This window comes from Pleurodeles waltl, chromosome 7 (assembly GCF_031143425.1).
Source record: "Pleurodeles waltl isolate 20211129_DDA chromosome 7, aPleWal1.hap1.20221129, whole genome shotgun sequence".
Lineage (NCBI taxonomy): Eukaryota > Metazoa > Chordata > Amphibia > Caudata > Salamandridae > Pleurodeles > Pleurodeles waltl.
In genome coordinates, this window is record NC_090446.1 from 605,972,788 (window position 1) to 605,989,078 (window position 16,291).

General features: G+C 45.0%; 1 protein-coding gene across 1 annotated transcript in view; it reads right to left on the reverse strand.

Annotated features, from left to right (window-relative positions):
- The window catches only part of ZNF346 (zinc finger protein 346), a 34,687-nt gene extending 34,290 nt beyond the window's left edge, over positions 1–397 (reverse strand). The window contains exon 1 of the mRNA XM_069244533.1: positions 261–397. Coding sequence (XP_069100634.1) covers positions 261–312 — 52 coding nt within the window. The 5' untranslated portion in view covers positions 313–397. The remainder of the gene's footprint in view (positions 1–260) is intronic.
- Between the last annotated feature and the right edge of the window lie 15,894 nt (positions 398–16,291).

Sequence of the window (16,291 nt, forward strand, 5' to 3'; positions counted from 1 at the left end):
TAGAAAATGGCATTACATCTCAACCCCCATTCCCCTAGCCCGCGTCAAGCAGCTTTTCATCATAAAGTCAATCTCAAATCAAAACCCAGATTATGTTGGAAAATGCCCACCTCGATGTTGAACTACCTACATCGATACTTCCTATGCTCTACTACTCCCCACCTATACTCTAACTTCGGGTCATCACCTCGGAGGCTCACACACAACCATGCCAACTTCAGTTCCCTCTAGGTAGTCAGCTTTTCCCTCCCTAGCCTCACCTTCCTCTTCGCCCACTGCCATATACGGGTCAAGCTCCTCTTGTTCCGCCATTTTCCCCCTCTCAGTGCTTCAGGATGCAGCAGAGAATGGAGACGGACAACTAATTCTCGCGAGACCCACCTGCCTGACGAGACACGTCGCAAATAGACGCATGCGCCTTAGACTTCTATATTGCGCATTCTCTCCTAGGTCGGAGATTTAATCATAGGTGAGGCGTCCGGCGGTATCCATTTTACGAATTTGTTTGTGATACCCAGTGCGACCTCCGTGACATAATTCAGTTTTTGCAAGAACGCTCCTTCGTTTACCATTTTTCGTGTACTAGTATGCTCCATATTTTACAAGAGGCAGCCAACTGCCTGTTTCGAACATGGCTGCCGGAGGATATAGAAGCCGGAGGTGCGTTGCCTAGGTGATACTCATAACAATCACACCTGCTTTTGAAAATCGAAAAAAGGTGTAGGTAGTGTTTTTTTTCCAACAAGTCCGCGAGTAGCTGACATGAGATGTTTTTTTGATTACAGTGTGCTGCTTGAGCAGCCTTAGCAACATTCTGTGACCAATAAGATGGAGGGTTTTATGGCAAGGCACGTAAGCCACTATTGTGCAGAAATCCTTTATTGCTCTCATGCAGGAGTAACAAACTAGAACATTTATATGAAACTATTCTTAATATGTCAGCATGTACATAATGCCGTGAAACCAGCAGACAACCCCCTTCCTTCGTTACTGTTCAAAGATACATACCATGCTTGTTGGTTACTTTTTGTCTGCAAAGTTTTATGATTGGTGAGGCAATAATCAGAAATTTTATAGCGTACACGAACTAGAATGTTCTTTTCTATTAAAGACATGGAGGCAAATATCATACAGTCGCTTATTCGCTTTACTTGAATAGCAGCCATGTAACATAACCACGGAGAAATAGCGGTATAAACAGGCGATTACTACAATGCCCCAAATGGCCAGGAAATAAATACAAGTTCCAAGATGGGTAGAGACAGTCTACCAGTCACAATGACAACTCTATAAACAGTTGTAACATTATGTAAACTGCCTCTTCTTGCTGCAAGAGGGGTTTCTTTTTGTATGAACCAATCAATGACTTTATTCTTGTGTTTTTTTTTTTTCAACTGACAGAACCATCAACCAAGTGACCATTCATCCATACTGACGTTACAGGTAGATGTAGGGTGGGCAAGAGTAATAACCAACATAATCAGTTAATTCATTTTAACTAATATGGGTAGCGTAACATCCAAATATGACGATAATGAGGCAAGGTTAACAGGAACCACAAAGTTTAATAATAACAGACACAGCTTCTCAACATCTGTAGGGTAATATTCGTCTTCTTAATAGAATTAAACTTTCTTGTGGATGTATGCTAGAATAATTTTCAATTTTATGTCAGGAACAAAGGCTTCGGATTATGCAAGTTTAAATCTTATCAACAATCAAGGGAAAATAATTTCTTCCTGGTTTGTTATAGAACTCCTTAAACATTGAGTCTCATACCCAGACTGCCTTGCATGTGATGTCTGTAATCACACAGCCATGTAAAAATATGTTTAAGCCGTAGCTCTCTTAACAGAGTAGGCACGGAAAAGTGAAGTGTCAAAGTCTGCCTGTGCAAAGATCCATCTAACCCAACCAGATAGAGTTGGACAAGAAACAGGCCCATGCAGGTTTATCAAAGATAGCAACAATTGTCCAGAAGGCGAGGTTTTAAGAGGTGACGCATAGCTTTTGGTCTCCGAGAAGGGCTGGAATAGATACAAGCCCAGAGGCTGATTTTGTCCTTTTGGAGATTATAAATGAAACCCCTTCTGCAGTGTAGTACCTCCCTGATAGAACTAGTGGTCAGACATCTGACACTTATGCAGGAGACTAATTAAAGTAGTAGTGCTATTTTGGCAGAAAGTTGTTCTCTAATTAGGAGTGGATTGTCTGGCCAATCTTGGAAAATTTTCATCACCACCAATATGCCCCATAAGATTGAATATTTGAGGTGAAGAGGAGCAGACAATCTGATACCCCTTAAAAGTTTGGACGCTATAGGAAGTTCTCCCACAGGTCTGTTGGAGTGGAGTATGATTGGCAGAAACCGAAATTTGGTAAAAGTTTATTGTCTTGCAGGATAGTCCTACTGATACAAAGAAAGCAAAAACAAATGACAAAGTGGTTATATCTTATGCCACTAGATTTCATTTCTCCCAAGTAATTGATATATTGGACTGCTTAGATGTCTGTTTTTAAAAGAACCCAACAGCTGATTCGATGAAGGGAGAGTGATCACATTGCAAATTAACCTGATAAACGTTCAACACAGGTGCTATTTAGGGAAAGTGTGTCTTTGGACCACCTGCCCCCTCTTGACAGATCTTCGCACCTCACACCCCAGCCAAGATGACTCATAGTTATTTCCATAACAATGCCTGGAACCACACTGAAAATGGCCCTCCCATTCTAAGCATCCATGTGATCAACCTTCGTCAGAGTTCCTGTCATACCTCTCTCATCAATTGGATCTGGTCTGAGTAAGAAATCCCCTACTTGAAGTGGCATATTTTGACTTGTTGAAGAGCCCAATATTGTAGTGGGCAAGGAAATATCACTTGAACAAAGGCAAGAACACCGACCAACCTGGCTAGCCAGAAAAAAGTGAGTGATTGTTTTTTCAAAACTTTGATAATCTTTTTCTTAAGGTTCAGAGTTTTGCTATGGAAGAGCTAGGGTGGCAGAGATGGAGTCTGTTGCAAAACTTTGGAAGGTCATGTGGAAGGATTTAAATCTGATTATGTGTAATTGATGAAAAACCCTAAAAGTTACACAATAGAGATAACTAGAGCTAGTTGTTGCTTCAGAGGTTGGGGATCTGACCCCATGAGAAGGATCTCATCCATGTAGATAATGAAGCTATTCCATCTGGTCCAGAAGAACTCTGTTATTGGTTTGAACAACTTGGTATGCACCAAGGAGCTGAAGAGAGTCAAAAAGGCGATGCAGGGAATTCATATGTAGTCTTCTGGCACTGGAATTGGCTGAAACAATGATGGGGGAAAAATTGGACTGACAGTTAAGCATCTTTCAAGTCCAATCTGACCATGAAGTCACCTTCACTTAAAAGATCCAGCAACAGGTGTATTCCCTCCTTCTTGAAGTGCCTGTAAAGGTCTCAAGCATTGAAATCCCTGAGATTAAAAACTAGGCGAGAGTCTCTGTCTTTTTGTCTACAAGGATAACATTGCTTAGAAAACACCTGGGATGGGGTTCACAAGGAGGTATGGCCCTTTCATTGGAGTTGGGCAGAGATCTATGACCAGTGTCTTTTCTGAGGAAAACAAGATCTATCTGGGAGGAGAAGTCAGAATGGGTGTAGTGCAAAAATTCTAGATGGAGACTTTGGACCGCCTAAATGAGCCAATGCGTCTTCTGAGATCTGTTACCGTACGAGAAAGAAATGTTGTATTTGCCCTCCCAACTCTGGATGGAATGGGGGGGAGGAGGTGATTTAACCTAAAAGATAGAATTTGAGGATGTGTTGTTGAGAGAACCACACTGGAAACAGCCTCTGTAGCCCCTTTTGTCTTGAGGGGAAGAAGGGGATCTATTTTGATTACCATTCCAGCCAGACCGGCGTGGATGATATGGCTGGCAAAGCGGCCCCTGCCAGCCCTGGAGAAAAGGTGAGGCTGGAATATCTTCTTTAGTGCCGATTGGGCCTTGTTAGTGATGTAAAAGTGTAGATAAAATAAGCTACCTTATTTACAAAGGGATCGCCAAACAATAGGCTGCCAACTCACAGGCCTGCCTCGTAAGTCACCAAATCACAAGTTTAGGATACAGATGGAGGAGAATGGATCAGTCCGTTTGGATGACAATACGCAGTTTGCATTCCTGAGTAGGCAAAGCCATATTGGGTCCAACCTGCCAGGATATCAGGGTCAACAGTACAGTTTTGTTCTTTCTCAGTGAATGCTTGGTCCAATATCTCAGCAAGGGGTCCTGACCGGTCCAATAGCTTGTCTTGATAAGCTTTACTGGATCTGTCAATACTTTCTTTGGGCCTTTGACAAAGTTCCCTAAAAAGGTAGTTAGTTTGGGGTCATGCTCACGTTCCCTGGTAGGGATGGCAATTACAATCCACTATGCTCATTCTGTACCTCTTAGGGAAATGGTTTGCATAATTGGTTTTGAAGATAAGCAGTAGTGTTTGAGGACTGAGCCCACTCCGAAGAGCAAGTTGAATTATACATTTGGGGTCAAATATCCCAAGCAAGGAATGTGAATCATAATTGGAACCACCCTCCCTATTATCAGGGTCTCCATACCTTCTCGCTTTGGGCATTGGGAGCGAAGAACAACCATTATCATCCTTGGAGGCATCATATTCAACATTTGCCTCAAACATGTCTGGAAAGACGTTACACTTTCTGTCCTTTCCTCCCCCTCATCTAGTTAATAGACCAAAGTATTTAGGTACATCTTTATTAAATTGGCTAAAGCGTCCTGCTTCGCATGGAATTTTTTACTCTTGGGAGGGATATTTTGAGAGGTCCCATATGGGCTAAGGATGGGGGCTTCAGGAAGACCAGCAAAAAAAAGTTTTTTAGTTGCTGGGTCATCAGACCTAAGGTGATAGCGATTGTTTTTTGTACATAATTCTGTAAAATTTGTTTAAAAGCTGAGAGGTCTGAGCCCAAAATACCTTTTTGAGACATTATCTTCTGTTAAGTCAACTGGTAGGTTTGCAAGATTGGTTTGAGACATCATAAATGTCAGCGTCTGGTAGGATCAATTTTAGTTCCTGTAATATCGCACCCTAATAATTCAAATTGTATTGCTTGCCTCTGCCAGAGTACACACTGCAATGAGAAAAGGGGGTAGAGGGCAATCTCTGGCGAGGCAGGCATGGCAGTAAATTCTATCTATCTATCTATCTATCTATCTATCTATCTATCTATCTATCTATCTATCTATCTATCTATCTATCTACATCTAAAATATATGTATGCATTACCTACTGGCAATAGCTAGTAGGTAGTTATAGTTATGACCAACTTATCCTATGGGCAACGTTTTTTGTTTGTTTTGCTAATAACTTTCATGCCGATCAACAATGGTCACAACATTTTAAAAACTAGTATGCAAGTTACTTTAGTTTCTGTTTGGAAAGTTTTGGGGTGATTCGTTAAGCAAGGGCTGTGAAAAAGGGGGGCCCAAAACACTTTTTCCCCATGCAGTGTCTATGGGGATTTTTCAGTTTTTAGACACAGCTATATTCTGAACAGCCAAACGGGATTACACCAAATGTGGCAGAAAGTTAGATCTTGGTCTACAAAGAGCCCTTTTTGTAATTTGGTGTAAATCTGTTCAGTAGTTTTGGAGTAATTAAAGGAAAAAATATATAGATATTTAGGGACACAAATCCACCCGCAGAGAATCCACAGGTCAGAGCGAACAGCAAGGTCCTGATTGGCCGGCCGCTACCAGAAAGGAAAGTTGGGGCTGCCATATTCTTTCTCACTGAGCTTGGGCGGGGGGGGGAGAAATAAAGTGGGAAAACACATCAGGGGTCAGGAAACAGGCATCCTGACCCCATGTGCAAGAAATTGCCCCAGATTGTTTTTTTGCCGCTCTGTGGATCCACTGTGACGCCGAGCATGACACCCAGTGTGATTCTGTGATAGATCCGCCTGTGCATGCTCTGTCAGGTATTACCCATACAAACAACGGGACAAATTAAGAATGAAGCCACTGACAGGTAGGTCAGCGCAGCCTGAAAACAGACAATATATATTAATCATAGGTACGATAAAAAGAAAAATGTTAATAATGTTTTAGTACTTCCAATGGCATCCGAGCAGCAAAAAAGAGGTGGTTTACATAAAGCCACAGCTGTTTATAGGGCTTCCAGTGTTGTGATTGATGGAATATTTACACATCCTTGAAATTGTAAAGTTGCTGCTATTCAAATAAAGCAAAAGAGAATTCATAATCTGAAGTCTACCGTCCTGACATAGAATTAAGTATATAGAAGGGATTCAATGAGGGTATGCCTGTGTGATGGCAAGCTGAGAGTGGTACATTTTTAGAAAAGTCTTAGAGCCTGATTTAGAATTTGGCAGATGGGCTACTCTGTCACAGACATGACAGATTTCCTGTCTTCCGTAGTACAATCTCCATAGGCTGTGATGGGATCGTAATACGGCAGTTGGGACATCTGTCATGTCTGTGACAGAGTAACCCCCCTCTGCCATACTCTAAATCATGCCCGTAGTTGTTGGTCTAAGGCATGGGTACTCACAAACTTTTTCTCGGGGGCCAAAATTGCAGTATGGTTTGCGGCCGAGGGCCGCACTGAAGTGACAGCGGGGGGCGGGGCTTAGAGGGGGCGGGGCTTAGAGGGGGAACAACCACCCCACCCCCTTTTTCAAACAATGCCCCTACCCCAGTAACACACACAGCGCGCACACATACAGCGCCATCTGCTCTCACCCCTACCCCAGTAACACACACAGCGCGCACACATACAGCGCCATCTGCTCTCACCCCTACCCCAGTAACACACAGCGCGCACACACACAGCGCCATCTGCTCTCACCCCTACCCCAGTAACACACACAGCGCCATCTGCTCTCACCCCTACCCCAGTAACACACACTGCGCCATCTGCACACAGCGCCATCTGCTCCCACCCCTACCCCAGTAACACACACAGCGCCATCTGCTCTCACCCCTACCCCAGTAACACACACTGCGCCATCTGCACACAGCGCCATCTGCTCCCACCCCTACCCCAGTAACACACACAGCGCCATCTGCTCTCACCCCTACCCCAGTAACACACACTGCGCCATCTGCTCCCACCCCTACCCCAGTAACACACACAGCGCCATCTGCACACAGCGCCATCTGCTCTCACCCCTACCCCAGTAACACACACACACAGCGCACACACACAGCGCAATCTGCTCTCACGCCTACCCCAGTAACACACACTACATTAAAAACAAATAAATAAAAAACCAAAGAGCCTTACCTGACTCAAAGCACTGTAAAGATGCCACAAATGTGGAACAGCAGGCAGGCGGGCAGCAGACGTGGAGCCGGTGACAGGAAGCAGACGACCAAAGCCCCATAAAAGTTAGCTGCAAGCGCTGACTTTTATGGGGCTTTGGCTTCCAGGATCGTCAGGGCAACGCCATAAACAATGGCCGCCGTATGTAAACATAGAGGAGGGCCGCGGGAGCATTCTCCCGCGGCCCTCTTCTATGTTTACATACTGCTGCCATTATGATGTGGCGTTTGGTGTGCGTCTCGCGGGCCGCCAAGCTAGGTCCGTGGGGCCGCTGGCGGCCCGCGGGCCGTACTTTGAGTACCGTTGGTCTAAGGTAAAACAATCTTTTCTTTTCATAGTTAATTATGTGTGTAATAAGTTCTGTTTACATGAGGTCCCGCGGCCCTCCTCTATGTTTTAAGGCTTTCAGGGGATTTCAGTTACATAAACAGTAGTGGCGCCTTCTTTAAAGATAGAGCAGTACATGTTTTTGTTTGTCTCTCATCAATTGTGATATATTCCTCATCATGGTGTTAGATTTTAAAATGGGCCATAATTAATATTCACTGAAAAAACGAAAGGTTACAGGGACATTATATTTAGGAAATAGAAACAAATAGACATTTACTTAAAAAAAACAAAGGTTACAGGGACGTTATAGTTCAGCTCACATTTTAAATGTGCAAAATTATAGAAATTCACCAGTTATAGTTAGTTACCTCAAATAACTATAACTCTTGCCCTAAGGTAACTATAACTCGCATCCCGCCCACAGTTTTTTCGTCAACATTTTTACTGCAAATATTACAATGATATTATCAATGATGTTATCAAAGATGTTATGAGTGCTGTAATTTGTGGGTTTATTAGCAGTGCATGCTGAGGGTGCTAACTATAATGTCCCTGTAACCTTTGTTTTTTTAAGTGAATTTCTATGTTTTAAAAAAATTCTTTTTCCTAACTATAATGTCCCTGTAGCATTTGTTTTTTTTCAGTGAATTTCAGTTTTTTTACGTATAGTAATTTTCATTACTATACATTAATCCAACCACCACTGCGCAAGACCTTTGGCCGTGTGTGGCAGCGGTTGGCTGCAGTGCCTGGTCTGCAGCCAGGGCTCGAGGCCAACCCCTCATAAGCATCCAACCTTACACCTTATGTGGTCTTCGACCATGCGCAGCTGAGGTTGCCTACATCCAGTTCCTACGGCCAACCCCTCTAACCACCCAACATCATGCTGTGCACAGCCTTTTGGCCGTGCGCAGCGAAAGTTGCCAGAGGCCTCTCTGGGTGTCAGAATAAGTGTGAGAGGGTGTATTTGGGGATGAGAGTGGCTGTGAGAGTTTCTGGGTGTGAGAGTGCGTACATCAGTGTTTTAGGGGGTGCGTCAGTGTGTGCGCATGACTGTGAGTGGGTGCATGAGGGTGTTAGTGGGTCTGTGAGTGGGTGCATGACTGTGTGACTGGGTCTTTGAGTGGGTGTGTGCAGGTGTGACCGGGTTTGTGAGTGGGTGTGTGTCTCAGTGGTAGTGTGAGAAAGAGATTGAAAGAGAGGGAAAGAGAATGAGAGGGAAAAACTTTTTGAGCTGTGATGTATGATATACTTAGAATGAGATATTTCTGTTTAATTTAAAATGAAAAATGTATTTGTTAAAAAAAAATCACCTTTTACTTTACCTTAACATTTGTAGTTTAAAAAAAAAAGAGGCAAATGAGTCGAGCCGTGTGCGGCTGGGGTTGGCCCTGCAGCTAATTCCTTATAACCACCGAACCCTGTGCAGCGCACAGCCTTTGGCAGTGCGCAGCGGGGTTGGCCACAGGGCCTGGATCGGTGAGTGGGTGCGTGCGTGTCTCAGTGTGTCTGAAAGTGTGTGTGTGAGTCTATGAGTGGGTCTGAGTGGGTGCATGAGTGTGTGAGTGGGCGCATGAGTCTCTGAGTGCATGTATGAGTGGATGGAATAGTGTGTAAATAAGTCTGTGAACATTTTTTGTTTGTTTTTTCATATCCTTGAATATCCCGCATGATGAAGAAAAATCATTTTAAACCCATAATTTGACCCTAAACCACCCATGTATCACACCACTGGGGTCAAGGTACCTACACTCTGACTCCTTAGTTTAGTTTAGTTTAACAAATTTTTAGAGTGCATGGCTACCCGGAGGCTTTCCAGCGCTGAAGGTAGACCACCAAACTCAGAGATGCTTATGCTGTAAATAAAAAATGTCTTCAGCTTCTTACGAAAAGAATATTCAACTGTTCTTGTCGGAGTTCCAAAGGGAGTTAGTTCCAAAGATATGCAGCTTTAACTGAAACATAACCACCTCCCCATGTTGCTTTCCTGAAACAGGGTGTGTTGACCAACCAAGTGGTGGAAGATCTAAGTGCCCTCTGAGGAGTATAGGGTGTTAACATTGCCTGAGAAATAGCAGACCCTTATTATGAAGGGCTTTACGTGTCATGCAAATAGCCCTAAAATTGATACATTGTTCTATGGGAAGCCACTTATGCCGCTTATCGTTTCTATTTTTAGCCCTGAGTACCCTATCCGATAACATAAAATAGCGGCCGTAACTTTCTAGTCAGCTTGTTGCCAGCCAATTACAGCATTTATATTTGAGTGAGCATTCCTGAAAATTGACAATAACTAGCAATTTATTTACTGCTAGAGATATACACATTTATTTTCCCTTTAAGATCTCTAAAACTACGGGACAGATTAACACAAAATAAGCGAAAGCACAATCTGCGTACTAAAAGCTAGTTTTCTGCCAAATTTGGTGTAATTCCGTCCTGCGTTTCAGGCTGTAGTCGTGTCTAAAGGACCTCTGAGAATTACCATGGGAAACACAACTTTTGTGACCCCCTCACTTTTTCTCTGCCCCCACTTGATGGATCATCCTGAAAGTTTCCATGCGCAACAAGAATCACCGACACACACTTCTTGGAAACATGGTTGTAACTATGACTTTTCTAATTAATATATATATACTTATATACTTATATATAAAGGTTTAGTTAAAAAATAGAAATTCACTGAAAAAACAAAAGTTTAAAATAACGTTATTGTTGGGTGAAATTTTCAGTAACAACGTAACATTTTAAACTCTAAGAAGCACAGAAATTCACCAGATATAGTTATAGCTGATTCCTAAGCTAACTCTGACTCCATGCACAGTTTTCTCATCAATAATTCAATTGCAAATGTTGCAGCTATATTATCAGTGATGTCATGAGTGATGTAATACGTGGGGTAATTAGCAGTGCATGGCGAGGGTGCAAGTTATAGTTACCTTAGAACACGAGTTATACTTACTTGAGATAACTATAACTGGTGAATTTTTGTGGGTTTTTTTTCTCCAAATTATGGAATTGTGATTTTTGAAACTAGTTGTCAATGAAGCCTCTGTATGTGGTAGAATACATTGGATTGCCAATATAGGGGTTTCATAGGCTCAAATGGCTTTTGGGCCAACTGCCCCTCACAACATTGCTAAATTTACACAACAAAAGCATTTTCAAAACTGCCTAAGAGACAGATAAATAGGTTCAAGCCTCTCCAGCTCCAGATTACAGTTTACAAAAGTTATTTGATCAGGCAATGGCTTGATATCAGACCGCCCCATACTGATGTCGAAATAGGAAGACTCATGCCTTTGTGCATAACAGCCTATATAGTGGTTTCGTGTATTGTGCAAACAAAGCATGAAAGTTTGTGGGGAAAAAAAATGTCCCTAACAGGCTGAAAGTTACTGATGCATGTGGACAGGGGTACCGTCACTATAGCCTCCACATGTTTTGTGCAGTGGACCTCCCTTTTTAGAGTATAGTGAGGCTCAAAACTTTACTGACTGGCTTGCCAATGTCAATTTGTTTTGCTTATTACAGTCCTACCATGCTGTAGTGCATAGCATACCTCTGCAACACTAGACAAATGTTGTACCTTTAGGCTGACAATCAGGATGATATCCACTTACTGTTTGCTCTGTTACAGCTCGTAATATTCACAAGGATTTCTGCTACTATCCTGTGTAAAATTGTTGGTGACGTTCTCAGACCCTGAGGAAGCATATACTAGACATACAAATTCCTGCGGAAGTGGATGTCTGTATGCTCTCTGTTACTGCTGCAGCTGTCCATGAGGGGGAAAGTCCAAAGCCCATTTCTCAAATCAAGTGAATAATATATTGTAGCCATGCTTTGCAGTGAGCTCTATCTATGACACAGAGGCTAGAACTTAATTTTATTAACAGCAATCTCTGCATGAGCATATTCAGTCATTTTGCTGTCCCTTGGTGTTTGTGTTTTTTCTGTCGGCCAGCAGTTAATGTAGAACTACACCTGTGCAAGTGCAATAACCTTGTGCTGCAATACCTATTTAATTACCCCAATAATGCTCGGTATACTCTCTCTAGGAATAGGTCACATTTTCTTTTTTTTTTTTGCACCTGGTCTTCGTTATCCTAATCCTGGTCAGTATTTTGACTCTGCCAATGTCTATTTTCTCTGTACTGATAATGGGGATATATATTTCAATGGTGTATAGGAATCACAAGTCTACAGTGGTGTGGGAGCGGATTAGGTCAATGCAATTGTGTGTCTGAAGTTGTGATGGTAATATGAGTTGGTCTGGATGTGAGGCCTCTGCCACTGGATCATATTGCACAAATCTGCAGTAAGATTGTGTTGCCTCATATCTTTTGCACATAACAGATTCTGTACCCCCCTCTTGCCACTTAAGTGTGAAATTTGTGGGGGGCAGAGCTTGCCTGGCCGGAAAATGGCCGCCTTTTTGGTGGGCTGCTCCAGTCGTGCCACTATCCATAATAATCCTGGTGCCAAACCGCTACTAACCATTGCACTACAAACCTGCGTTTGGTGCTCGTACCCTTAGCGACACGATCCTGCCACCTAAAGCAGACCTTTCGTGAACGCAAGAAGGTGGGAGGAGCCTTGCATCCTGTTTTACGCTCTGGACTCACGGACAGCTGAGCTCCGGCAGACCCTCGCTGAGCTGGAGAACTGCTGGTGGGCCCTGCTGGCGGCATATGTGCGGTTGGTGCTGCAGTGGTGGCGTGCCACTATAGTAGAGAAGCGCCAGTAGATCGGTGGGCTCCGGGACAAGGCCGCCAGGACCTGAGCAGCTCGTGTGGCACAGTACTGGGCAGAGGTCTGGCCCGCGGTGCAGAGCGCGTTCAGAGACACGCCCTAGACTGCTTTGATTCACTTGCGCCCTTTGCAAATCAGTGTTGCCACCTGGTTGCACTGAGTGTCTGCTGGTATTTGCCCCTTGCCACCTCCTGTTTGTGCCCCACTGTTGGGATTGGCCTCCACCTTCCCGGGGTGGCTCTGTGAGTGGGACTCGCCATTATAGATAGCTGTGCTTACGCCAGAGGCCTGTACACCTGAAAAGCACTATAGAGGCCCATATGTGGAGGCACTGCAGTACGCCAGGCAACTACTGCTGGGGGGTACTAATGATTGAGTGTATCAGGGTCCCCTGCTGGACACTGCGATGGGGGAGACTGATAAGTCCTAACCTAATTTGCAGTCTGTTCTCTGCAAAACTCCAAAGTCCAGGGAGGGGTGTGTGGCTGCGCCGACCCTGGGGCAGAGGTTCAGAGGCAGAGAGAGGCACAGACCTTAAGCACATCCTCACTGACATGAGGCATAGCTTCAGGAAAATTGACAGCAAGAGAGACGCGTTGTTCTTCAGGATGGATCGGATGTCCGATAGGCTGGACAGGCATGCGGAGTGGCTTGAAATGGTGGAGAGGTGAGTCTCGGAGGCAGAGGATGAGCAAGTTGCGACAACCACTGTGCATAAGAAGATGGAAAAACATATGCAAGAGTTTCAAGCAAAAACTAAGTATTTGGAGGCACGTTCCCGCAGGAACAACCTGAGGATAGTAAGAACAGCCAAATTTACCAGCATAGACAATATAGAACGCTGCATAGAATTCCTGCTGAGCGACTTGCTGGGCCTGGATATTTCTCAGAAATATTTGTTGTGGGGCATACCCATATTCACTTGCTTTAACGCCCAGACCCAGGAGCTAGCCCTCGCCCCATCATAGCACGGCTGTTAAACTACAGGGATTGTGATGCTGCTGTGCGCAAGACAAGGGAGCTGAAGGACCTGCGGTATGAGGGCTCTGAGATATCGCTTTATCCGGATTTCACACAGTAGGTGCAAGAAGCCAAACGTCTTTTCCTACCAGCGAAGAGAAAACTGCAAGAGCTCCACATTGAGCGAGTATGTTATACCCAGCAAGACTACGGATACAGACAGACAGCAAGACATTGTTCTTCATTGATCCTAAACTGTTGCAGCAGTTCCTCAAAAAGAGGGGCTCAGGGGAGGCCAGACGCCGCTTGCCTGGGGGAGGGCAGGGGAGCCACGTCAGATGTGGAGGAATAAAGCACATGTGATTTCGGTGACTCTCTCATTGTGTCTTCAGGGAGTCATTGGGGAGGCCCTGCCTTGAGAACACTGCCTTCACTCTACCTTTTAAGTATGCCTCCTTGACGTGCCCTTACCCCCAGGCTCTTTATGAGGTGGTGGTCCTTCAGTGGGCCCCCACAGACATGGCAAACTCTGAACTCTCCTAAGACTGTTCCGATAATAGCACAATAAATATTTGACACATGATCATTTTAGAGTGCATCACCATAGTTAGTGTTGTATTCCATCATTCTAGAGACTGCAGCTGGGACTTTTGCAACAAAGTTGTTTTCTAAGTATGTTTTCTTTTCCACTTGTGGTTTGGGCAAGTGCTATGAATAGTGCACCGCCTCCAGGGTTTATTGCAAGCTTGGGATATAAAACCAGCAACATCTATCCCCATGTGTGCGCCACAGGACTTGATTGGATACTTAGACGGAAGGGCGAGGATGGGTGCGAGTGGGAAGTCATAATGCTGTGAAAGTTGTCAGCCCTCACAGCATCTGGTGGACTTTGTTGCTGTTGTGTTGGGTGCTTGGGCGACGGATGCAAATGACATGGGATACCTTGTTAGCTGTGATACACCCTGGGCTCACTGAGGCAAATGGCGAATGACATACACTATACAGCTGCTGGCCCCTTAGATCGATCACAGCTTTGCTTCTTTACCTGGAATGTCAGGGGACTGAATGACAGCAGAAAAATATGGTAGGTGTTGGCCTATCTTCAGCGGCACAAAATAGACATAGCAATACTCCAAGATACTCACTTAGCACCAGGGTCTGTAGTATTAACGCATCGCGCAGGATCTCTGTTATGTGGCAGGCTTTACAACATACATTAGAGGCGTTCTGATCTGGGTGCCCGGGGTTTTGGAAATCTATATTGACCCGGTGGTAGATTTGCGGTGGCACGATATGTTAAGAATGACCTGACGGTCTTGTTGGTTGGAGAATACGGGCCCAACTACGATGACCCACAATCCTTTCTTACTCCTGCCGCGCGGTTGTCGCAAGGAATTGATTTGCTGCAGATTTGGGGTGGGGATTTCAATTTTCATTCTTTGTCCGGAATGTGATCACTTTTGGCATGGTTACCCCCTACCTTTTTGCCTTTTGTTGATGCCAGCTTTGATTGAAAGTGTACTTGGACCCTGCTAACCAGGCCCCAACACCAGTGTTATTCCCTAAAGCTGTACCTTTATCTCCACAATTTGCACAGGCCTGGCACACAGATAAGTCCCTTGTAAAAGGTACCCCTGGTACCAAGGGCCCTGTGGCCACAGAAGGTCTCTAAGGGCTGCAGCATTTATTATGCCACCCTGGGGACCCCTCACTTAGCACATGCACACTGCCTCACAGCTTGTGTGTGCTGGTGGGGGAGAAAAAAGGACTAAGTCGACATGACACTCCCCTCAGGGTGCCATGCCCACAACCCACTGCCTGTGGCATAGGTTAGTCACCCCTCTAGCAGGCCTTAGAGCCCCAAGGCAGGGTGCACTATACCACAGTTGAGGGCATAGCTGCATGAGCACTATGCCCCTACAGTGTCTAAGCCAATTCTTAGACATTGTAACTGCAGGGTAGCCATACAGAGTATATGGTCTGGGACTTTGTCAAACATGAACTCCACAGTTCCATAATAGCTACACAGAATACTGGTAAGTTTGGTATCAAAATTCTCAGCACAATAAATCCACACTGATGCCAGTGTGGGATTTATTGAGAAATGCACACAGAGGGCATCTTAGAGATGCCCCCCTGCATGCCAGCGCAACTGCTAGTGCTAGGCTGATCGGTCTCTGCCAGCCTGCCACTCGCAGACTAGTTTCTGGCCACATTGGGTGAGTGCCTTTGTGCACTCTGTGACTAGGAACAAAGCCTGTCCTGGGTGGAGGTGTTTCACACCTCCCCCTGCACGAACTGTAACACCTGGTGGTAAGCCTCAAAGGCTCAAGCATGGTGTTACAATGCCCCAGGGCACTCCAGCTAGTGGAGATGCCCGCCCCCCCGGACATAGCTCCCACTTTTGGCGGCAAGTCTGGAGGAGATAATGAGAAAAACAAGGAAGAGTCACCCGCTCAGCCAGGTCCATCCCTCAGGTGACCAGAGTTGATGTGACCCCTCCTTAGAAAATCCTGACATCTTGCTTTGGAGGATTTAGCCCAATAAGATTAGGAATGTGCCCCCCTCCCCAAAGGGAGGAGGCTCAAGGAGGGTGTAGGCACCCTCAAGGACAGTAGCCATTGGCTACTTCCCTCCAGCCCTAAACACACCCCTAAATCTAGTATTTAGGGGCGACCCTGAACACAGGAATTCAGATTCCTGACAACCTAACAAGAAGAAGGACTGCTGACCTGAAAACCACGCAGAGAAGAAGGAGACGACAACTGCTTTGGCCTCAGCCGTACCGGCCTGTCACCTGATTCAAAGAGCCTGCAACAGCGACGCATCCTGCAGGCCCAGCGACCTTTGCTGACTCAGAGGATGGCCCTGCAACTCCAAAGGACCAAGAAACTCTCATGG